This window comes from Macaca mulatta, chromosome 1 (genome assembly GCF_049350105.2).
Source record: "Macaca mulatta isolate MMU2019108-1 chromosome 1, T2T-MMU8v2.0, whole genome shotgun sequence".
Lineage (NCBI taxonomy): Eukaryota > Metazoa > Chordata > Mammalia > Primates > Cercopithecidae > Macaca > Macaca mulatta.
Genome location: NC_133406.1, coordinates 193,270,025 through 193,295,389, shown reverse-complemented (window position 1 = coordinate 193,295,389; position 25,365 = coordinate 193,270,025). Strand labels below are relative to the sequence as shown.

Sequence of the window (25,365 nt, the reverse complement as noted above, 5' to 3'; positions counted from 1 at the left end):
GGAGGAAAAGATGCTGGAGAAGCTCAGATTGTCACTTCTAGGCCCTTTAAAGGTGATGGGACTCCAGGCAGAGGGTACTATCTGCAAACGGTGTTCAAGTGCCCACTCTGCCATGTCCAAGACACGTGCTCTGGAGCAAGCCACCTTGGCGCTGGAGTACTTGCTTCCTTATCTCTAAGATGAACATGGGATAACTAGCTCTTAGGCTGGTTGGGAGGTACAAGTGAAATGTTTGTTAGAGCTGGAACCTGCAGATATTCAATAAATGCTAGCTCATTTTCTGCTCCCTTCTTCTTTGTCAAACCTTTTAACATCCAGCCTCCTTTTACCTGGTCACTCCGTTCTCTCTCCTGGCCCTGTGTAAGCATGAAGAGCTGTATGAAAAAGGGAAGCATCTAATCATCATAAATGTACAACTGCAGGTTAACAAAGGTTAACAGGATCTTTCAGGGGCAGAATTTGACAGATTAGACTGATCTCTACTGTGCCCCAGGATGCTTGGCTTTGTTGCAATTAACTAAATCTCCCATCAGCCTCCCGGCCTGATGCCTGTTGGCCTATAAGACCATGCCACTAGAATGAATAGTTGGAGCAGGGGGTGGCACACACAGCTAGGCCCCCTGGTTCTGCCCATGGCCTTCCTCTGGGGGAAGCCCTCCTTGACTACAACCTAGAGAGAGCTCCTGCACATACCCATACATACACATACACATATGCAACGCAGAGCTACACACAACTCCCAACTCCACCCCATACCATGGGAGGATGGACTCCCGGCCCCTCAAATCTTTCTCTCTTATTGGTAGGTGGAGTAGGAGGTTGATAAGGAGGCAGCAAGCATATTACTATTTCCCATGGTTAGCATGGACAGTGGGCACACTCAGGCATTGAGCAAATTTTCACCTGTGCAGGGGCCAGCCCTAGCATTAGGCAACAGAGAAGCAGATGAATCAGATCAGAGTCCTGGCCTCAGGGCTCACATTCTAGTGGGGGAAACAGGTACTTGCACAGGTAATTATAATATAAACTACACAGTAGTGGGTCCAAGTGGGAACCTACAAGAAGAGAGCTTATTTTCCCTTTGGGCTAGGGCAAGGCTGTAGGGATTAGGCAGCCTTGGAGCTGGGCTGAGGTAGGATGGAAGGGCTCCTAGGCAGATAGAACTGCATGAAGAAAGGCACAAAGGTGGGATACTGTGGTACAAGTTCAGGAAATGACAAAGCCTCTGATGTCAGGGTCAGGCTAGAGCATAGGATGGGGACATAACTGCTTTCACTGTAATGATTTGGTTTGTAACCACCCCTGGGAAACCCCTCCACGAATTAATGCCTCCCAGTCCCTCCCTATACCCACTTGACACCTTGGATGGTTTTGACCAGAAGAACTCTTTCTTGTTTACTGCTTCACTGCTTCACCTCCCTGCCTGGCCGCACATTCAGCTCCTTCAAGTCAGCCTCCCTTGCATCACCTCAAGGACACAGCAGTCCTGCACTCTGGCCCACACTGGCCTTGTCATCTGATCATCTCAAATGGCTGAAGTACCGAGATGATTTCACACAACAGCACCCTTTCTAGTAAAGGTACTTTGCTATATGCTATCTTAGGATGCTATTTTCATAAGAAATCCACTACAGTCAGTTTAGACAAAGAAAGGGGAAGTGATTACAAGGGAACTGGAAGTCTAAAGGAACCAAACACAGAAAAGGACTTGGCCCAGACTTGGGAAAGCTCTCAGGAGTTTCTCCCTGCCTCTGTGCTCTTTTCTCTTCCCGGACTGACCTTCTCCACCAATCAGATCACATGGAGGAAAACATGCCTGCTGACAGCACCTGACAGGTCCAGCCATGTAAAAACAATCTCCAAATTCCCAAGAGGAGGCGACAGGTGTAACGGAACCACATGTCCAACCCTGGCCCAATCAGCTTTGGGTAGTGGCATGGGGTCACATAAAACAAACACGGCTGCTAGGCTACACCTTGGGGGGTCATTTCTCATAGTCATGTGGATTGGTGAGTGGGCTGTTCTGAAAGAAGGGAGCACAGCAGATATCCCAAAGATGCCCATTACACACCTATAATATAGTGTGACAAAATGCTCATATGACTTCTAGTTCCTAGACTATCCTACTGACCTACTCTGTGACTTCAGGCAAGTCTCTACCATCTTGGGGCTGCAGTTTCTTCATCTGTACACAGAGGAGGATGAGACTAAGTGTCCTATTGGATGCCATAACTCTCCAATTACTTACCCTCTCTGAACTTCAGTTTTCTCATCTGTAAAATGGGAGTAATGATATCTACCTCACAGAGTTATTGTAAGATAATGGGTATGAAAATATCTAACATGGGTTGAGTACAGAGTTATTCAAGAAATGCTGGTGACCCTAGTAGATTTAAATTGAGTGGCTGTCCCTCTCACAATGGTTTCCCCCAAGGGTTGTAGCTATGATTCCCCACGTGTTTGGGAGAATTGCTCCTCCTCTGGTTGGGAGCTGCCATACTCCACAGTGAATTGTCAAGGGGTGAGCATGGGTCTACATTGGGCCACTCAGAATCCTTCTCTGGGGCCTTGTTTCAACTGCAGCTCTTGTATCTTCATTTGCAGAACTCTAAGGAGAGGGGCATGTTGCTGCCAACAGCCAGACCCCAACCTTGTAGAGAAAGTGGCCTCTGAGAGTGAACCTGACATGAAGAGGACTTTTGAACACTCAGTTTCAGACATTTTGAAGTCCAGTTTCATCCTTGCCCTGATTTATGAGCCAATACATTTCTTCACTACATTTTTCTTTTCTTTTCTTTTCTTTCTTTCTTTTTTTTTTTTTTTTTTTTTTTTGTTGTTGTTTTTTTAGACAGAGTTTTGCTCTGTCACCCAGGCTGGAGTGCAATGGCGCGATCCTGGCTCACCACAACCTCTGCCTCCCAGGTTCAAGCGATTCTCCTGCCTCAGCCTCCCGAGTAGCTGGGATTACAGGTGCATGCCGCCACGTTCAGCTAATTTTGTATTTTTAGTAGAGATGGGGTTTCTCCATGTTGGTCAGGCTAGTCTGGAACTCCCGACCTCAGGTGATCTGCCCGCCTTGGCCTCCCAAAGTGCTGGGATTATAGGTGTGAGCCACTGTGCCCAGCCAACATTTTTCTTAAGTTAGTTTGAGTTGGTATTCTGTCACTTCCTTCCTGATGATACCTTCTTCCTTTCTCTAAGCCTCGGTTTCCTTAGCTGTAAAATGATGGGGTCCCATCCTCTCCTCTTTCATCTCTGACACTTTATTACTGTATTTATTCATTTATTCATTCAGTCAATTAGCCAATCAGTTACTTGGCATTTACTGTGCATGTTATTCTGTCCCTGGTCCTATACTGAACACTGGCAATCTTGCTAGAGAAACAATCACTTCTCCAGTTCTCAAGATTCATATAGTTAGGTTGGAGAGACGGGTAAGAAAGGACTCAGTACCATGGGTGATGGTGGCTGTGACAGAGAGAAGCACAGGCACTGTGGGGAAATCAGAGGACTTATCCCTGCTTGGAAGGCTTCCTGCAGAAGATGGCTGAGTTTTTCAGACAGGGGTGAGCGCAGAGAGAAAAGGAAAGGTACTACAAGTGGAAGAACCTACCTTTGTAAGGGCCCAAAGGAGAATGACAGAAAGCAACAGCCTGGGTGGGAGGGGAAGGGACACAAGAGATGAGGCTGCAGGTTCATCTCTACTCTTCTTGAGCTTATTTGTATTTTTCCCCCATGAAACTTCTAGGGAACAACAATAACAACAAAATACCTCTCCATTTTTTAAGCTTGGAAAATCCCCTGGGTAGAGTCTTTGAGTGCAGATAGATGAAAAGAAGTGGTTCTTGACCACAGAGGAGCACTGGAGCAAATGATTCTTTCTCCATCAGTGTGCCCCACTAGTCCCATGTCCTATCAGGGAAGCCAAGCTGGCTGTGACATCTAGCGGCTGGTCTAGGGCTGTCTGATGCTTCTAAAAATAGGAAGGCAGGTGAGCCTAAGGCCAACCAGAAGGCAGAAGAGCAGCCCAGGCAGGCCAGGGAGGAGTGTAAACATCCCTCCTCCCCTTATAGGAGACATACTCATTACATTTTGAGCAAAGGAGGCTCACAATGCACCCTAGAGAAAATATGCAGTTATTGCCCCTAACATGCCAAAGCCCTACTAACGACTGCACCCCTGCTCCAAAGGCACAAACTGTTCCAGATGTTGCTCCCTGCCTCTGGGAGGGCCCTTCCTTCCTCCCGCCCAAGGTTCTGGACTGTTTCTAGAGTTACAGTCTTTTGAGAGATATATGTCCCGCTGAGGGGCTTGGGGTGAGTGACTGTCCTCCCTGGGCCTCACAGGGACAGTCTAGGTTATCCTTTCCTTAACAGACTGTTGTAGAGACTATGCCTGTTGGCCTGGTGGGGTGGTGACAGAAGAGGTGCTAGGCTGGGAGTGGGCAAAGTGGTGAGGGAGGTGGGTTCTAAATTTGGGTATTTTCAGTTTTTGCATCTATGAAATAGTATGAGTCTGTAGGAAGGCAGTAATTTGCAAACTCAATTCTTCAAACACACTCAGGAATTGCTATCTCTGGATGTGTACTGGCATTGGAGCCATCTTCTAGCTGGGTAACTGGGCTCCTTCCACAGTTGTGGCCTTCTGTTCTCTCATCTGTAAATTGGGGATGGTTTTTGAAATTAACATTTTTTCCTAGTTAAAGAATGTATGTATTCTTGTAGCTTATTTTTTTTTGAAAACGTAATTAAATAATTTTTGAGTACATTACGTAACTCACATAATTCCAAATTCAAAAGATGCAAATAGTAAAGAGTTAAAGTCTCCCTCTCCTTCCTGTTTCATAGCCACACAGTTCTCTCCTCATGAAGCAACCATTGTTTTTTTTTTTTTTTTTGAGACAAAGTCTCGCTCTGTCGCCCAAGCTGGAGTGCAGTGGCGCGATCTCGGCTCACTGCAACCTGTGCCTCCTGGGTTCAAGTGATTCTCCTGCCTCAGCCTCCCGCGTAGCTTGGACTGCAGGCGCGTGTCACCATGCCCAGCTAATTTTTGTATTTTTAGTAGAGATGAGGTTTCACTATGTTGGCCAGGCTGGTCTTGAACTCCTGACCTTGTGATCTGTCCTCCTCGGCCTCCCAAAGTGCTGAGATTATAGGCATAAGCCATCATGCCCGGCCTGAAGCAACCACTGTTATTGGCTTTTTGTATATTAACTATGGATATATGTTAAAAATCTGTTGAAGTATTAACATATATATAGCAAAGTGCATGTGTCGTAAGAGCACAACATGGTGAATAATGTTCATAGTTTAAATTCTTAAGAAGATAAAGAAACAATAAAAATCACCCCAAATCCATCACCCAGAGATAAAACTGTTGATATTTTGGTGTATTTTCTCTTTTGATGTATATGTGTGTGTATATATATGTATATGAACATTGGAATCATGCTGTATAACTGATACCCTTTTTATAGTTAATATTATATCATGAACATTTTCTCACTTCATTAAAAATTCCTCAAAAATAGCTCTTTTAATGTTTTCCTAGTGTTCCAAGGAATGGATCCAAACGTACCTCAGGATATTGTTCAAGTTTTCCTCTGTGATAAATAACAGTGATGAGCATCTTTGAACATACGTCACTCGGCACATCTCCTCAGGATGAATTCTTAGAAGGGGAATTACTGAATCAAATCGTATGTCTCCTTTAGAAGTCAGGATGTAATAGGGAGAGTCAGGCCTGATTCACGGAGCTGCTTAAAGGATTAAAGAAATTATGTAAGACTCTGGTCTAGTGCTTGGCACAGACACTAAGTTCTGTGAGTGTGAGCCTAAGGGGTCCCAGGGAGAGGAGAGGTAAATATGTATGCCCCCTCTCCCTGGTGGCTCCACCCGCTAGACCTTCCCTTCCTGAAGCTTGCTGACTGAGCCAGATGGGAGTCTCAGTCTTGTCTGATCTTTATTATTTTAATCATTGCAGTCTTGCCAAGTGGTGGGCTGGTGAGTGTTTAACAGCTAGATTTCTGGCTGGTGGGGGGCACTCTGATTGGTAGCGTTCGTCAATTTCTGTGGTGTAAATACTCCCACTGTGGCCGATTTCAAACTACGACCATGATGTCACCAAAAGCAGTGTTGGGATGAGATGCATAGTCTCACAAGCTAGTTGGAACTGCCTCCAGATCACCAGTCCCTGTTTTTGTAGCCACCGAAATCTCCCTTTCCTCCCTCTCTCTTCTTAACCCCTCCCCATTTAGCCCCCACGCTGGGGCTTTTCTGAGGTGATAGAGACTTAACATTTTGTGGAAGGTGAATGTTGCTAAAGAACAAAAACATCCGGGGCCTATCATGGGGAGTGGGGAGGGGGGAGGGATTGCATTGGGAGTTATACCTGATGTAAATGACGAGTTGATGGGTGCTGATGAGTTGATGGGTGCAGCACACCAACATGGCACAAGTATACATATGTAAGAAACCTGCACGTTATGCACATGTACCTTAGAACTTAAAGTATAAAAAAAAAAAAAAAAAAAAAAGAACAAAAACATCCTCTCCCAGTCCTCTAAAGGAGAAACTGATGCTCATGATGGTCAAGATGATTGTCCCAGGTCACCCAGCCAGATGATTTTTCACGGAGTCTTATTACCTGATTCCTGCTTGGGACACTTCTCAGCTTCCTGCAGTGGAAATAAACTTTCTTTTCCAGCCACTCCTTTTCTTCCTCTTTCTCTTCAGCGACTGCTCTCCTGGATCCACAAGAGGATGAGGCCCAGGCTTTGCCCTCAGGAGCTAAGAGCAACTGGAGAGGCCAGACACATATGAGCAGCTTGCCAAATTATTACCACTTTCACACTCAAGTTCTTCAATCAACAGGAGCTTTATACCACTTTCTCACTGAGGTTCTTCAATGGCTTCTTTTAACACTTAGGACAAATCTGTTTAATGTGTCCCTCCGTGCATAACCACCACCCTCCCCCAAATGTCAGCTCCTGAGAGTAAGAATCCTTGGTCTTCATTTTTGGCTCCCTGGTGCCTAACATAGAGTCTGCCACAAATCAGGTACTGAATAAATACTGTTGAATAAGTGCAGAGAGGAAGGAGCTGGGTGGGGGCTGGGGGAAGGGGTGAGTGCAGTGTGGTTACAGTTCTAGGCTATGAACTGACTTGCTTCAGGACTTTAGACAAGCCTCTCCCCTTTCTGGACCTCCATGTCCAAAACTGTAAAGAAGACATATTGGATTCTAGCAATAGTTTAAGAATGGGGATTTTAAAAATACCTCCCAGCTACCTCATGTGATTGTAGTTATGCTTTTAGTATCCATTGATGGACCAAAAATCATGACAAAAATAAAAACAACTGCCAAACTTTTAAATGTGGTTGCATTTATCAATCACAGCAGCATCTACATCCATTTGAAGAACATTCAGACTGTGTGTGAGAGACACACTGTGCATGCAGTTTACAGACAGCACTGGGTGCCACATGGTTTCCAGATGCCTTTAGCTAAGGGGCCCAGATCATCTCAGAGTCCTTCAAGTACGAGGGACTTATGTGCCTAACATGGGTCACAGGAGGTGTGCAACTTGCATTGGGTCACACAGGACATGAATGGTGGATTCAAACTCAGTCTTCTCCATCTTGGGTTCCCTTTGCCCTGGCAGCCTGCTGACAGCACCACTCCCCTTCGGCTCCCCTGGAAATAAGAAGCAGGGAGGCCTGAGAGCACGGAGATTGCCTAGGGTACGGGGGTGAGGTGGATGTCAGAACGCTGACAGCTCGAAATGACACGGAACATACTTCAGATGCCTTGTGTGTGGTTTAGGAGCGGCTGGAATTACACCCTCAGGGCTGAGCCAGCATTGTTGGAGCCAGAGCTGAGCCTGGACCCTGCTGAAGCAAGGCCCACATGGGGGGTCTTGGCCCAGGACCACAGAGCTGAGCAGTGGCAGTGAGGGCAGGAGGCAGATTCCTAGCTGGAAGCCAGCACACGGACCTTTTACCTTTCCAGACAGGTGTGGTCATTCATTCATTCACTTATTCATTCAGCAAGGTAGTCAGTCAGGCACTCAACAGATGCTCACCGAGCCGTGCCCCTCTGCAGCCTATCATAGGGTTCAAGGAGGAATTGCTCCCATTCCTCTGGGGAGGCAGGCATGGAGCCTGTGATCCAGTCTCTCTGGGTATGGTCAGGCCAGAGGTGCCAGCGGGCCTTTTGCCTGGAGAAGGAGCAAGGAATTGGGAAATGTTTTCTAGCAGATGAAATGGTTATCTTCTGTGAGTGGTTCTCAAGGGACAAGCAGGAGTACACCAGGCAGGTCAGGGAAGAAAGGGCCCTCCTGGCAGAGCGGCAGTGGGAAAAGTAATTAGTTCCCTCTCTACCTTTGGATGGGAAAACTCTCTGGGTTTTCATTTGCTTATTTGTTTGACAATGTGGAAATGGACTTTTTCACAGGGAAAGATGAGACTTGTTGCTATAAAGGTCTTAGAGATGGAAGGGCTAGTTAGACAAATACATGAGACTGTATTTGTATCTAAAGCTGGCCAGTCAGGTTGTTGTAATTTTGATTAGCAAAAATGCAGAGTGGGAGGAGACTTGGCACTTATTTGGCTCAGTATAGAATTTGTGTGTTGCAGGGAATCAGGGAACAGGGAGGGCGGTGAGAAATGAGGAAGGAGGGGTCCACTGGCCAGTTGTGTGGTGCCTGCCAGCTATGCTGATGATTGGCCCTGAGCACTAAGAGTGACGGGGAGCCACTGGAGGTGTTTAAGCAGGGGCCACAGATGAAGCATTGCTCTAGCTGCTGAGTGAAGGAATCCGAGGAGGAGGCAGGGAGACCAGCCAGGAGGCTGCTGCAGTCTGCAGTGAAGAGAATGGATTCAACAGAACTTTCTGAGAACCAGCAGGTCTTGAGACTGGAGGTGGCTGGAGAGGGAGAGAAAGGAGAGGATGATGGCCAGTTTCTGGACTGTGTGACAGGTCAATGTTTAAGCCACCATCTGAGATGGATGGCTGAAGGTTCTCTCTCCATCCCCATCTTGAGTGAAGGGGAGCCAAATGTCTGATGTGGCTCAGAGCCACAGCCTTGGTTCATACCTCATCACATGGTCAGCCTTCTACCTGGTCTCTTGGCCTCTAGCCTCTTCCCTCTCTAGCCCATCCCCTGGTAGACTGAGTGACCTAAATGAGACATCTGATCATGTCACTCCCCGGCTGGAAACATTTCAGACTCCCTGTCTCTAGAAAGGTCCTACTTGGTCCAGCACATAAAGTCATCTCCAATCTGAGCCCGTTTACTTTCCTGTCTCAGTCCCTTGGCAGTCTACACCAGCCACAGTGAATACCAGTAGCAACAACAGCTAACAGTTACACAGCACTGATATGTACCAGGCAGTGTTCTAAGAACTTTACACATATAACTTGTGTAACTCTAAGAAAAACACTTCCCAAAAAATCTTGCACATCCCAGAATGGACAATACACACTTGCCTTCAGATATTGCACCCAAAGTTGTCTCCACCTGGTATTCGGCCATCAACCTTCCACCCATCTGATACATATTTATTGCTCATCAACTTCTCCCAGGCACTATACTAAGTACCAGGGATCCAAAGTTGAGTGAGACATGGTATGTGCCCTCAACGCATACAAAGTTGAATGGGGCAGACAGACACACGAAGGAACAATTATAACATGATAAGGTAAGTGCAGTGATGGAGATGTTACGGAGCCACAGAGATTGAGACCCTAATCCAGTCTGGGGCCTTCCTCACTTGGCCGTCTGCAGCTTTACCCCTTCTGGGATGCATTCCCCACTTTGCAGACAGCATAAGGTCTCTTCTTCCTGCAGTCCTTACTCTACCCACACCATACACCAACTACCTTTTGTGGGGGAAGTTCAGGGGCTGCTTCCTCCTGAGCACAGTGAAGGCAGAGAACAGTCTGACTCACCATAGGATCCAGCACCCAGGGCAGCCTGGACACAGATGACTGGAATTTGCTAAATGAAAGAGCCTGAGGAATAAAGAATCACAAAGGGGGCATCTTCCTCCTGGGTTACTCCCTGACGCTCTCTCCAGAGTCAGGCCTGTACCTGCTACCTTTCCTAAGCGTGGCTCAGGCCCTCTGGAGTCAGACCCTGCTGGTAAGGATGGGGCTGTGGCTGTCATCCCGAGTTCAGGAGCAGTCTGGTTAGAAAAGGCCTTGCCAGAGGCGGGTCCCAGGATGCCCCCAGCCAGCGGGAAACTGCCTGCCTCGGGCTTCTGAGGAACAAGCAGTATCTTGGGCAGCTCTAGTTTTGGGTGTAAGAGGGAGGAAGCCCTGCAGCAGCCTTCAGGACCTCTGAGTGGCAAGAGATGGTGTTGGGGAATCTCTGAGATTTCCTTGGCTCCAGAGCCCCTTCTGCAGCCTCTGGGCTCTGAGACTGGTGGAAGCTGTGATGGAGGGCTTTAGAAATAAATGACTCTGGGATAGCCTCAAACTAAAAGTGTTTGAGGAACATTCCAGGAAGCCTTCAGGAGCCTCAGGCTGATCCCTTGGGCACTCACTGAGTTAACATGGCTCTTTCTTCCCAGAGCTCTGAAGGGCAATCATGAGGATGGGTGTCTTGGGGCAAGTACCTGAAAGGGCTTTCTGCCTCAGCCCTTTCTCCTAGGCAGAGTAGTTGGGAAGCCCTGGCCCCCACCCCATGTTCCTTGCCTCAAGGTCTGTCTTGGCTAGTGGTGCCTTTGCAGAACTGGAGCTGGGAGCAGGGAGTCTTGGGGGCTAGTGCTAACAGCTTTGGACAAGGGTGGGAATTTCCACTCCTATCTAGAGAGTCATCGACACTGTGTGCCCTGACCTGGGCCTTTGGCCTCCAAAGGGCAGTGGGAAGGCCGGCCCCAGGGCCAATCCCTGGCCATTAATCCCTCCTGCCAGCCCGAATATCCACCCAGTGTGGTCAGACAAAGGACTGCCCAGCCCAGCCACTGTGTTCCTCCCGCCCCAGGGGCTCCACTCAGACGCTGGGCCGCCTGGAATCCAGGCCCATGAGAAAGGGGCCGCCTTCACTGGCCATCTTATGCCCGGATGCTCAGCCGCATCACGTCCGGCCCAGGGCCTGTGAAAAGAGGGCCCAGCCACGCTGAAAACACGGATTAGCCCTTGGGCCGCCCCCTGACACCGGCCTGCTCGGCTCCAGCTCCGGGAAGCAGGCCCAATGGAGGGGGCCAGACAGGCACAAAGAACTGGAAAAGTCTGGGTTCTCACCCCTTTGGCCTAGCGCCCCACCCCCACCCTTCCCAGGATTAGCATAGCCAACCACACATTCAGTTTCATTTATTGAACATGTACTATGTCCTAGGCTCTACACATTGACCAGAAGACTGAAAGTACAAGGAAACTGCACGTAGCTACAGGTGGTAATAAAAGCCACTTTTCCCTCAACCCCCTCACTCCCTGGAGGTGTGAGATGGAGGCTGTGGTGGGTGCTTCAGAGGGGCTTCATCCCTAAGGGAAGGTGGTGGCGGTGTATGAACCTTGTCAGCTCTGGTCTGCACTTGAGTCTAGCTGCAGGATTATGTTGCACCTGGTTGAAAATATGCAGGTGCTGAAATAACTTCTCTGGCCCTGCCTCTCTCCTTCCCCTGGGTTAATACTGATTATGCCAATTGTGTAGCAGGAAAAGAAAGCACCTCTTGCTAAGTGCCATTGAGGGCCAGGCACTTTCATACATGATCTCATTTGGCTCTCAAAATGCTGAGAGGGGGCATGATTGCTTCCATTATTCTGTTTGAGGAAACTGAGGCTCACTGAGGCTCAAATGAGAAGTGGCCCCAGGTCACTCTGCTCCTGAAGCTAGATTTCCTGATGCTGCAGTGGCTTGTCTTGTCTTCTTCTTTGGTGAGCTGGGCATTGTGACTGCACCATCTTATGTTCCATATGGCCTACCTTCAGGTGGTAGAATGCAGGGTGGGGCCAGGTGCGGTGGCTCCCAGCACTTTGGGAGGCCGAGGTGGGTGGATCACCTGAGGTCACAAGTTCAAGAGCAGCCTGGCCAACATGACGCAACTCTGTCTCTACTAAAAATATAAAAATTAGCTGGGCGTGGTGGCGGGTGCCTGTAGTCCTAGCTACTTGGGAGGCTGAGGTAGGAGAATCACTTGAACCTGGGAGTCAGAGGTTGCAGTGAGCCCAGATAGCCCCATTGCACTCCAGCCTGGGTGGCACAGCAAGACTATGTCTCCAAAAAAAAAAAAAAAAGAAAAGAAGAAAAAAGAATGCAGGTTGGGGAGGTTGAAGAGGGTTCTGAGGCAGGACCTGCTAGAATATAAACTGAGCTGACTCTTCATTGTTGTGGGTGAGGGATTGTCTCTAGATCTCCAAATGTCATCTCTTTCCTCTCTGCTTCTGTAGCCCCTCTGACCACCTCTACTATAACTGGCAATTGTCTATCTCTCCATCAGATTTTGTCTTCATCTCTGTCTTGCCCAGAGCACTCGCTAAGGGACTGGTCCAGAAGTACTTGGTGAGTGATGAAGGCTGAACTGAGGCCAGGAGAACTGAAGGAGGGATGGATCCGGGATCCATGTGGAATTGACGGGACTTGCAGTTGCCTGAATGTGGAGAGTGAGTGGGGAGGAAGGAGCCCAAGATGATGATAACCACACTTTGATCTGGTGGTGGTGGGAAGGAAAAGGGAGAGGTCCATTTGCTGAGATATAGAATGCTGGAAGGAGAGCCAGCCAGGGCTGGAGGATGTACTGGGTAGAGGAAGAGATGCATTTCATTTAGGACATTTGGGTTTGAGATACCTTGAAATATCCATGTGGTTATGCCCAATGGGCACCTGGATATGCTGACCAGGAGGTGAGGAGAGAAGCTAAGAATTTACCTTGGTAGCTGAAGGTGTTGGAGCTGGAAATACTCTTAATTTTCTAATGTCTCAGCTCAGCTTTAAAGGATGGCATTCTTAGAAAAGTGGGGTGCCAGAGCTTTGAACTTCACATTTAATTCCAGCTCTACCACTTACTACTAGCTGTGTGAAGTCAGGGAAACCACTTAACCTCTCAGAACCTTAGTTTCTTCATTTGCAAAACAGGAATAATAACAGTACTCACTTCATGGGGTGCCCAAACTTAAGTGCAATAATGTACATAAAGTGTTTACCAAATACAAAATGCTCAGTAATGGTGGCTGTGATGTCATCAGCTGAGATTGGAGCTGAGAGAGGGGCCCTTGAGCTCCATGCTTTGCATTTGGATTTTGAACTGGATTTTGAGTTTGGAGTTTACAGGCCTGCTGTAACTAGCTTTGGTCACCTATACCTGGGGACACTCTATAGCATGGCTGGGGGATTAGGATGGGGCAAGTGAGATACCCAAGACCCCAAATGTAGGGAGGCCCTGGCTCTCAAGTGCTGACTGCACTTGCAAGGCCCTGAGACTGAACTCCCCTTAAACTCAGTCAGGTACCTCAGTGGGCTCACTGTCCTTCCAGCCCTGCTCCATGTCCAAGTCCCTTGATCTGCCTGTCCCCAGGACAACGCACTTTAAGACAAGTCTCCTTCACTCTGTGGTTCCCTCTGAGCTGGGGATGGGTCTCTCCTGTCTCTTTGGAGAAGAGGTTTCCCAAAATAGGCTGAGTGCTGCATCCCTCTGGATGGCAGTTGTGGGTGGAATTTCTCAGACTGAGTTTTTAACAAACACTGCCAAAGACCCCCATCCCCAGTGAGATGTGTGGTGTTTCTGGGTCAGAATGCGGCTCTTTCAGACCCCCAGCCTGTGGAAGCCTACATTTTGTACTCTGTGTGTGTGTGTGTGGGCGCGCGGGCGCGCGCGAACAGAAGCTGTTTTCTCCAACAGGAGGGGTGTGGAGAGGAGGCAGCCAGAAAGGCAACTCCAAGTTGTGGATTTCCTGGGGGCTCTTGATTTAAAGCGGCTGCACCACTTTCCACGATTCTGTTTTTTCAGAGAATGCTCTCAGGCCTGGAGGGAGGGCAGGACAGGGGTATGGGGGAGGGGGGTGGCAGAGAGGCGAGATGGTGACCCTGATCTGGAGCAGCCAAACATCCTCCCAGAGACAAAACCGGCCTGGCTCTGTCCTGCCCCGCTGCTTCATTACCTTGGCCCAGGTTCCCTAATGGCTGCGAGTGGGCCCTGACACCTCCCCATCAGGATACTGAGGGCTGGCAAGGCAGCCTTCATTTCTGTCCCAGCTGGGGATGGAAGGACCAGGAGGCGGATGAGGGGACCGACTACTGGGAGGAGCAAAATGGGGAGGGGGCTGGGAGAGTGAATGGGTGGATTTGTGATTGGGAATGATCCAAAGGAGAGGTGGTAGAGGGAGGGGTGGAAAGGGAAGGGGACTGACCAAATACAGCGCGATGGGGCCAGGGCCAGGGGCTGACCTAACCGAGATGGGGAAGGGGTAAGTCTGGGTCTGGGAAAAACTGATCCAAAGGCAGAAAGGGAGGGGCGAAATGGAGGAGGGTACCGTGAACAGAGTAAGGGGGCTGGGAGAGGAAATTAGAGGGGAGGCGCTGGCCAGCAGGGAAGGCCTGAGCCCTCTCCCCCGGCGGTGGCGGGGGGGGGGGGGGGGTGGGGAGGTGGCAGTGTCCATATAAAGCGGGTCGGCGGCCCCTGCCGTCCCGTAGTCGCGCGGGCAGGGGCTGCCGCAGCCGATGGCCGGGCGCAGCGACATGGATCCGCCCACCGCGTTCTCGGGCTTCCCTGCCCTGCCAGCGGTCGCGCCGTCGGGGCCGCCGCCGTCGCCCCTCGCAGGAGCCGAGCCAGGGCGGGAGCCCGAGGAGGCGGCGGCTGGCCGCGGGGAGGCGGCCCCCACGCCCGCGCCCGGCCCGGGGCGGCGGCGGCGGCGGCCCCTGCAGCGCGGGAAGCCGCCCTACTCGTACATCGCGCTCATCGCCATGGCCCTGGCGCACGCCCCGGGCCGCCGCCTCACGCTGGCCGCCATCTACCGCTTCATCACCGAGCGCTTTGCCTTCTACCGTGACAGCCCGCGCAAGTGGCAGAACAGCATCCGCCACAACCTCACGCTCAACGACTGCTTCGTCAAGGTGCCCCGCGAGCCGGGCAATCCGGGCAAGGGCAACTACTGGACGCTGGACCCCGCGGCCGCCGACATGTTCGACAACGGCAGTTTCCTGCGGCGCCGCAAGCGCTTCAAGCGCGCCGAGCTGCCCGCTCACCCGGCCGCGCCGCCGGGGCCGCCGCTCCCCTTCCCCTACGCGCCCTACGCGCCCGCGCCCGGCCCAGCGCTGCTGGCGCCGCCGCCCCCTGCCGGCCCCGGCCCAGCGCCGCCCGCGCGCCTGTTCAGCGTCGACAGCCTGGTGAGCCTGCAGCCGGAGCTGGCGGGGCTGGGCGCTTCGGAGCCGCCCTGCTGCGCCGCGCCCGACGCCGCCGCCGCCTTCCCGCCCTGCGCGACCGCCGCCTCCCCGCCACTCTACTCGCAGGCCCCCGACCGCCTGGTGCTGCCCGCGACGCGCCCCGGCCCCGGCCCGCTGCCCGCTGAGCCCCTCCTGGCCTTGGCCGGGCCGGCAGCCGCGCTCGGCCCGCTCACCCCGGGAGAGGCCTACCTGAGGCAGCCGGGCTTCGCGCAGGGGCTGGAGCGCTACCTGTGAGCCTGCGCCGCACGGGAAGGCACCTGTGCGACCTGTCCCGCCCCAGGCCTGCGGCGCCGCCCGCGAGCGCCCCACCTCTGCCCCCACCCTGGCTTGGAGCACACCCAGCGCCTCTCGTCTTGGCCTCCTGGACTCAGACTCCTGCTACACCCTTCTCCGTCCCCCATCCGTGGGGAGGCTCCCACCATCTCGCCACTGGACAGAAGCGTCCCCTGTGACCTGCCAGTCTCTCATTTCTTCTCCCTCCACTTGTGAGCGCCCCCAGCTTTGCGGCGCCCCCCACCCCAGGTTTCCTGGTGAGTTCCAAGCCTTTGCAAGACAGATCTGTGATCCCAAGCCGTCTCCTCCACCGACTGTACTTCATCAACCTTCTCTCATGTTTTTCCGACACGTTAGAGGTCAGACTCCTGGGTTCATGACTTACTCGCTAGAGTCCCTTCATTTCCCCACAAGTTTGCCCCCCACCTCCACTTACCTGTCTGCCTTCAGTTTCTTCCTGGGTAAGAGCCCCCGTTTCACGTAGACACACCTGGCTGCCTTCTTCACGCCCTGAGGACGCTTCTTGGAGATTTCAGAGACAGGCAGCACCAGGGCTCACGACTGAAAGGGGAGTTGGTGGGCCTTTAGGTCTGCCCCACTCCCTGGAAAACTTAGGACTTATTGGGTTATTATTATTTTTAATTAAAGTTGGTTTAATTAAAAAGAAAGAAACCTTTTTCTGGGCTTGGTGTGCTGGCTGGTGACTTGGGGGAGTGGTCTGGGGAGACCGGGTGAGCTTTGTTCTAGATCTTGGGTTGCCACATGGGGTGAACCTCCTTGTGAGACATCAGTCAGAAGTTCATTAAATGGGATTAGGAAGTGATTCTCCAGCAGGATTAGTGGCTAACACGAATTTGTTTTAAAAAGGAAGTGATTCAGCCATAGCTGTGCACATAGTAGGACTAGTCAAATGCCATCTCCTGCATCTCAGCCCGGTAGAGACGAGATGGGCTGGGCATGTGTGTGTACACACTTGTGTGAATGTATCTGAGCAGCAGGTTGCCTGCTGTCTGGGATTATTCCCAGCTCCCATGGATAAAGAAGCACTGGCCGTTGATTCACTGTTGCAGTTAGTTAATGTGCCCAGCCTGTGCTAGGCACTGGGGAAATATCACTGAATGAATGGGCAAAATCCCTGCTTCATGGAGGTTGTGGGCCAGTGGGGAGAGTCATTAATCCAACCATCAACACCCAGAGAAATAAGTTAAGTGCTCTACAGCCTTGCACTCAAAGTGTGGTCCACAGACCTACACCACCACCTGGGAGCTTGTTAGAAATGCAGAATCTGGCAGGACATGCTGGCTCATGCCTGTAGTCCCGGCATTTTGGGAGGCCAAGGCAGGAGGATTGGTTGAGGCCAGGAGTTCAGGATCAGCCTGGCCTAACATAGGGAGACCTCATTTAAATAAATAAATAAATAGAAATGCAGGATCTCAGCCCCACTCAGACTCACTGAATCATCAGATTTTGCATTTTAGCAAAATTCCCAGGTGACTAGTATGCATAGTACTACGGAGTAAAGGCGCTGGCCTCAGGCAAGAGGCTCAGCCTAAAGGATTAGAGCTCCCTACTATAAAGAGTGAGGCCAGGCCACAGAACCATACCCCACCCACTCTGAACTTCCAGGCACTGCACCTTTGGCTATGCCCCGTCTTACCTTCCCTGCTGGATTGTAATAAGGGGCAGAAGGGACCTGAGCTGATTCCTGACTGTCCCCAGCACCAAGGACAGGGTAGCACTCAACAGACTCAGAGGTGTGAGGGAGGGAGTTGGCCTTTGACCCTGTCCTGCTGTCTGGTGCTGACCCAAATGCTAAGCATCAGGCTTTTGCAAGCTCCCCCACCCCAGGGCTCCCAGTCTAGTTGAGTCTGAATTAGGGGTAGGTGAAGATGGGGGAGGGAGTCAGTGTGTCTTGAACCCAGGGTGAGTGTGATTTGCATGCAGGACACGCAGGATGTGCCTCTCTTGGATACCAGAGTTTGAAGCTCTGGGGTGGTGATGGAAGATGAGGGTGGACAATGGGCCGCCCATAGAGGAGAAAGTATGAAAATCTGAGAAGGCCAGGAAGGCCCTCTTTGAGGGTAGGGGAGTAGGTTTACACAGTATGGTAGGAAGTGACCTGGATAGACCCCCTCCACCAGCTATTAGCCCCTTTGAGCAAGGGTCAGATCAGATTTGCCTGATGCACAGCAGTCCTTCACTTAACATATTTTGACTGCTCGAGGGCATGAATCCCTGCTGTCTGATACTGTGCCTGACTTACAGAACAACGACTGAGTGGACAGTACTTTGACTTTGGCACCTTCTTATCCATTCTCACTCATAATCCTCATAGTGACCTATAGAAAGGGTGAAAGAGGTGAAGTGGAGGCTCTTTCCCCACTTGTAAGTTTAGCAAACTGCCCCTCCCTAGGTCTAGCAGGTAGTGAAAGATCCAGCTCTTAGTCCTCTAGGAAGTAGAGCTCTGTAAAGATCAAAATGCAAACTTGCTTTTGCTCCAAATGGTATTATAGCCCCTCCCCCTGCCTCAGAGCATCTGTTGATAAATTCCTTCCCAGTCTAAGAAATCCCAGGGAAGGAAAGGCCTCTTCTCGCTCTCCTGAAGCCAGGAACTGCTTCCTGAGCTCTGAATTCAATTCTTGCTACTACCTTGCAGGTCTCAGTCCCAGGATCTTGGAACACTTCGAGGACAGGTAGAAAATATCTGTAGGGAAATACTAGGAGGGTCACCCTTGAACTGGAAAATCAGATTTTTATTTTTTAAATGCTTCCTTAATTTTCCTTTATTCAGGCCGGGCATGGTGGCTCATGTCTGTAATCCCAGCACTTTGGAAGGCCGAGGCGGGTGGATCACCTGAGGTCAGGAGTTTGAGACCAGCCTGGTCAACATGGTAAAACCCTGTCTCTACTAAAAATACAGAAAGTAGCCGGGTGTGGTGGTGCATGCCTATAATCCCAGCTACTTGGGAGGCTGAGGCAGGAGAATCGCTTGAACTCAGGAGGTGGAGGTTGCAGTGAGCCAAGATCACACCACTGCACTCCAGCCTGGGCGACAAAACGAGACTCCGTCTCAAAAAAAAAAAAAAAAAAAAAAAAAAAAAAATTGAAACAAGCACATAATTTGACAAGTCAAATAGCAATCAAAGGCTTATAGTGGTATCTTGTACCACTCTCAGGATCTCTACTTTGTTCCATACAAGAATCCGCTTTCAGTTCCTATTTTTCTCTCGAAATATACTTCCATATTTTTCATGCTTATACTCCTCTCTCTTGAAACAGTAATGATTAACTTCCTATTATGATAGATGAACATTTACCTCTAAAATCTCTTATCTCCTTCCATTCTCCCTCAAATTACCAACTTTTGGTTAAATAGTTTTAGCATTTAGATTGTTGCTATGTAAATATTGTTCTGTGATAAGCTACTAGTGTACTATGATTATAATTCCTTTTGTGTGTGTGTGTGCAACCTTTTATTTTACCTGAACTTAATAATGCCTTATTTTTTCATTTGTTCAACTTCCTTTGTACCTAAAAGGTACAAAGCTAAATCTATGGGAAGCTAAATCTTCCCATACCTTCCAGTAACACTGTGGTACAGCTTTTCATGAGGTGAGGTCAAACTTACCAGGAAACCTATAACTGCTTTTGGTGGTTGTGCTTTTCCCTTCCTGGGGCATCTCTCCCAGAGCCCTCCATCCTTCAGCTCATCTGGACTGATGGTGCTCCAAGTCAGCTGAACAGAGCTGGATCTGGAAATTCCCTTCACCATTACCTTGGGAATTCTGTGTCCTGTTTTGGATCTTCTACTTCCTGATGTCCCTATTTTCCCTTTTTTCTTAGTTTATTCTCTTGTTTCAGTCGAGGTAAAATTTTTGGAAACTTGGCCGGGCGCGGTGGCTCAAGCCTGTAATCCTAGCACTTTGGGAGGCCGAGACGGGCGGATCACGAGGTCAGGAGATCGAGACCATCCTGGCTAACACGGTGAAACCCCGTCTCTACTAAAAATACAAGAAAATTAGCCGGGCGAGGTAGCAGGCGCCTGTAGTCCCAGCTACTCGGGAGGCTGAGGCAGGAGAATGGCGTGAACCCGGGGGGGCGGAGCTTGCAGTGAGCCGAGATCGCGCCACTGCACTCTAGCCTGGGGCACAGAGCAAGACTCCGTATCAAAAAAAAAAAAAAAAAAAAAAAAAAAAAAAATTTTTGGAAACTTTGCACGTCTGAAATTGTTTTAGCATGAGAAGCTAAGCATGCATGTGACAATGAAATATTTGCGTCAACGCTGTGCTTCTCTGTAGACCTTTTTTTTTTTTTTTTTTTTTTTTGAGGGAATCAGAGAATGGGAGATATTTTCTCAGCTTAGTATGCTTTACCTGTAGGGAAGCAGGGAAGGTGGTGGAGTATTATGGAAATGAGGGGTTAGAGTTTTGGCAGGAGGACAGGACAGGAGAACTCTGGAGATTTCCTTATAGGAGAAGGAAACCTGAGAGGAGAAGGCCTGAGAGGGGTGACTTCCTGACTTAGGGGGACTTGGAACACAGGGAGGGTCGCTTTGGGCCCAGGATGGTGCTGAACTGGTTTGAGGGCCTCCTGGATCCATTTAAGAAGGAAGCCAACATTACCCTGGCACATGGAAAATTGAGAACATAGGAAAGTGACACCCTTGGCAGGGACACTGGCAAACATGACAACAGAGAGGCTCCTTCAAGAGAGCCCTCCACTATAGTGACTGGATTGGTTTTGAGCCCAAGTGTATTACCTCTCTGGGAGATCCTAGAAGTAGGGGGTGAGGGGATTTTGCATGATACCGGTTATTGTGGTTTACTCTTAAAGGGAAAGAATTCTGTGGACTTCAGTATTGACTTTAATTTTTTTTATTATAATGTCAGTATTTGCAGGTATAAATTCCTTAGACTTGTATTTCTTACGTGATTGTTAAAATGGTTTATAAATTACATTCAAACAATGAAATAAAAATTCAAGTTGATAACATTAGTCAAATGTAAAATAATATATTGTGGCTGGGCGCAGTAGCTGACGCCTGTAATCCCCAGCACTTTGGGAGGCTGAGGTGGGCGGATCACGAGGTCAGGAGATCAACACCATCCTGGCTAACACGGTGAAACCCCATCTCTACTGAAAATAGAAAAAAATCAGCCAGGCATGGTGACATGCGCCTGTAGTCCCAGCTACTCGGCAGGCTGAGGCAGGGGAATCACTTGAACCCAGGAGGCAAAAGTTGCAGTGAGCCTAGATCATGCCACTGCACTCCAGCCTGGGTGACAGAGTGAGACTCCGTCTACAAAAAAAAAACAAAAACAAAAACAAAAAACAAAAAACAAAACCATATATATATATATAGAGAGAGAGAGAGAGAGTTTTGCTGAGACTACATCACTTGTACCATGAATATGGCTCTGACTTCTCCATAGCAGGTTTTCTGGGTTTGTCATTCCTTGGGCCATGTGATGACTAAAGTCACCACTTTTAATTTTATTGATTGATTGATTGAGACAGAGTCTCACTCTGTCACCTAGGGTGGAGTTCAGTGGTACAATCATACCACACTGCAACCATGACTTCCTGGGTTCAATCGATCCTGCTGCCTCGGCCTCTCGAGTAACTGGGACTACAGGCATGCACCACCATGCCTGGCTAACACCATTTTTTTCTTTTGAATGAACTGCAGGGATTCCTTCATGTAGCAGGCCATGATACCAACAGACCCAAATATAGCATATATTTATAAAATCTATATATTTTTTTTTTACCTCATCTCAAGATTAAAGTAGCACTACCTGACAATAAATGGAAATAAAGACTTCAAGTATTAGGTATTTCTTACAAGGAAGTCACTTATGTGATCCAGAATATGCTTATATGAATGTGCTTACTATCATGAAAAAAACCACCTATGTGATCCAGAATATGCTTATATGAATGTGCTTACTATGGTGAAAAAAAACAACATTCAAAAATTTTTATAAATTCCCACATGAATAAGAATATATTCTTGGGCCAGGCACGGTGGCTCACACCTCTAATCCCAGAACTTTGGCCGAGGTGGGCGGATCACCTGAGGTTGGGAGTTCGAGACCAGCCTGACCAACATGGAGAAACCCCGTCTCTACTAAAAATACAAATTAGCTGGGTGTGGTGGTGCATGCCTGTAATCCCAGCTACTCGGGAGCCTGAGACAGGAGAATCGCTTGAACCCAGGAGGCAGAGGTTGCGGTGAGCCGAGATTGCGCCATTGCACTCCAGCCTGCGCAACAGGAGTAAAATTCCATATCAAAAAAAAAAAAAAAGTATGTATTCTTGGACCATACTTCACACTAAGCAATTAAACATTTTAAAACATTTATCTAAATAAATAACTCTTTGGTTAGAAGAAAGTTGCCATTACAGACTATTTATAAATTAATAAAGGTAAGAATAGTACCTATTAAAATCTAAAGGAAGTAGTCAAACTTGTGCTCAGAGGAATTTCATAGCCCCAAATATGTCATGGAGACAGAGTTAGAGGAGCCCTGGGGTGGGGTAGGGATACCAGTTACAAGGCTACTGCAGCATCCAGGCAGGAAAGGGTGGTGGTTTGCTAGAGGTGGAGGTGCAAGTGGAAAAAAGTAGATATACAAAGCTATAGAAAGAATCGGCTGTTGGCTAACATCATCCTAATCCACCAAAGCCAAACACTTTCCCATTTAATCATAGCCTCTGGCCAATCCTGAAAGGTTGGAGTGGTCATTTCACTGGTAGTCACCCCTGGTCTGGCTTGCTTAATTTAAGGAGTAACTAATTTCAATAGACCTATTAGCTCAGAAGGAACAGACAACATTGTCAGAGACGGTTCCTCCACTGCTCCCACCAGAGGGCACCTAGGTTAGCTGTTTTTTCCTGTGAATTCTGTCAAACCACTGAGGAACCTATTTCTCTAGTTAAATAAATTGCTCCAGAACACAGAAAAAATGGCAGTCATCCCAATTCTACCTACTATGTTATCTAATTATGCTATCGAAACCTGATAAAGGAATACATAAAATATAGCCTAATCTCACATATGAAAGATGATGCAAAACTTGTCAGCAATGTATCAGCAAATTAAACTTAGTAAAAAAAAACAAAACAAAACAAAAAAAAAAAAACACACAGTCGTGCAGTTTATTCTTGGAATGCAAAGATGTCATTTTTAGAATTATTTGCTCCACATTGTAGGAGCTGTGCATCATCACCTTTATAGATGATCAAAACTGGGCTCATAAAGTTTAAGTGACTTACCCAGGTCAAGCTGCAAAGTAAATTATCCAGGACTTGCTTCCAGGTCGGCCCGACTTCAAAGTCATTCTCCTTTCTCTCAGGAAGAAACAAGTGGAGGTGGAAACTTGGATGAAAAGCCCCAGGCACCAATAAAATTCTTCAGTTCACCCTAATATCCCCCTCCCCTACACCCACACCCACAGTCCAAATCTTGAAAAGAGCCTTTCCAGCCATGATGACAGGTCTTTGGTTTCCTCTTTTTTTGTCTCTGTCTTTCACTCCCCACCCCCTCCCCACACCCCTATAATCCCCTCTCTCCCCTTTCCCTCTTTCTAATCTCCTTTCTTCCATCAATTTTTGGAGATAAAAGCGCCACCTGTTGGCCGCCTCATGTGCACCTGATTTGAGCAGAAAATCATTGGAATGAAGTCAGGATCCATTTGGATGCTATTTTGGGCTGGCAGGAGCCCCTGGTGGCTGAAAGGCACTTGCTCCAGCAGGGAAATCAATTGGTGCAGAAGAGGAAAACTAGCTGCAGTTCCCACCTCCTCTAGAAAATCATCCTCCCCACTTCCTCTTGGCAGGGTTTGGTAGTTGCTCCACGGCAAATGGAATTGGAATGGGTGTGAGGTTGGTGGCCCTAGGTGCAGACAATTTATCTACTCTAAGAGGGAGACAGAGGAAAGGGGGCTGGGCTGGGGGCAGAAAACCTGGGGTCTAGTCTCAGGTCAAATACTTAGGCAAGTCCTTTCCTTTCTCTGCCCTTCATAGCAATTACTGCCTCTCCCCAAGCCCCTTGATTGTGCCAGGCCCTGTGCTCTTTCCCAGCTGAGGACTCAGAGATGGATCAGACACTGTCCCTGCTCAGAGAGCTCAAATGTTGGCAGATGACAATATAGTATGCAGAATGCTTTATGAGATAAAGAGTTGCTAGGTTTCCTTGGTCACTCACCAATTCCCGCCTCTATCCTGACTCAGCCTCAGTCTACCTCTGAAAATAGAGAATGCGCCCTATCCTCTCTGCCTGGGTAGGGACGGCCTTTGTGACTGCTAAAGCATTGTGATGATGGGTGAGGATTTTCTACCCTGCCTGACTGGGGCTTCCCAGACAGGGCCTGTGTCTTCTCTGCTCCACTGTATGGGCAGCCTGGCCAGAGCTGAGCATACTGCAGCTTTGGTTTGAACTGCCCTTATCTGGAGGCTGGACTTGGGGTTTAGGGAGTTGATGAGACTTAGAGACAAGAGGCCTGGACCCTGCTTGAGGGAGACACAGGCCCCACCCTGGGCATCAGTCTGTCTCCCTTGAGTTATGAAGGGGCTTCCTTTGTGGGCTTCACAAAGGAAGGCTTTCTGAAGGTGGTGGGTTGGAGTTCTGAAAGGAGGGAGGGGAGGGCCTGCTGCTCCTGTTCCTATGAAATCCCTTCTTCCTCTATCCATCCTAACCCCTGTCCAGCTGGCAGACTGAAAAAAACTGACTACTTTCAAAGTAGTTTAGATGGGACCAACAGAGGGAGGGAGCCAAAGACAGAGGGATGGGAACAGAACAGGAAGGAGGAAAGGTGGAGAATCTGGGGTCCTGCCTAGCAGACTCAACTGCTTCCCTGTCTGATAAGACAGGCAGGTGACACTCACAGGCACCTCACATGTCTGGCTTCACGTCCCTTGCTTTCAACATTCATAGCCACCAACCATATTTTCAAGTTGGAGCCCATAAAAAGTGTTCAGCACACAGTAACAGTTTTTATTCTTATGTTCTGAACACTCAGTCTTATTTATTGAAATAATCCAACCGTTTCTTTTAAAGTTTTTATTTTATTTTATATTTATTTTTATTTATTTAATAAAATAAAGTTTTATTTTATTATTTAATTGTTGAATAAGTAATACATTCACTTCACTTGGCTTTACAAATGTAAAAAAGTTGTCCATGAAGTCACCCATTTGTTTCCAATTTGCCGTAGTGGATAATCAGTTACTAGATTTTTATTCATCCTTCTAGATATTTTTGTTGCATATGTAAACCAAGACAAGTACACATTATTTTCTCCTTGAAAAACACAATTGGATGGATGTTTACACTGTTCTATACATCTTGAATTTTTTTTTTTTTTCACTCAACAATGTATCTTGGCTGGGTGCAGTGGCTCATGCATGTAATCCCAGCACTTTGGGAGGCCGAGGTGGGTGGATCACTTGAGGTCAGGAGTTTGAAACCAGACTGGCCAACATAGTGAAACCCGATCTCTGCAAAAAATACAAAATTAACCAGGTGTGGTGGCACTTGCCTGTAATCCCAGTTACTCGGGAGGCTGAGGCAGAAGAATCTCTTGAATGTGGGAGGTGGAGGTTACAGTGAGCGAAAATCACATCACTGCACTCCAACCTGGGCGACAGAGTGAGACTCCATCTCAAAAACAAAAACAAAATGAAAAACAAACAAACAATGTATCTTGGA

General features: G+C 48.8%; 1 protein-coding gene and 1 long non-coding RNA gene across 2 annotated transcripts; one reads left to right on the top strand and one right to left on the bottom strand.

Annotated features, from left to right (window-relative positions):
* The first annotated feature begins 14,644 nt into the window (after window positions 1–14,644).
* On the top strand, window positions 14,645–15,752 carry FOXE3 (forkhead box E3). The gene has a single exon (XM_015138510.3). The coding sequence runs from the start codon at window positions 14,658–14,660 to the stop codon at window positions 15,612–15,614; it is 957 nt and encodes a 318-aa protein (XP_014993996.2). The 5' UTR covers window positions 14,645–14,657; the 3' UTR covers window positions 15,615–15,752.
* Window positions 15,753–19,102: 3,350 nt separating this feature from the next.
* LOC144333533 (uncharacterized) lies at window positions 19,103–20,760 on the bottom strand. Its single transcript, XR_013402248.1, has 2 exons — window positions 19,865–20,760; window positions 19,103–19,535 (listed from the first exon to the last, which is right to left on the bottom strand). It is a non-coding gene; the product is annotated as an uncharacterized LOC144333533 (long non-coding RNA).
* Window positions 20,761–25,365: the final 4,605 nt, after the last annotated feature.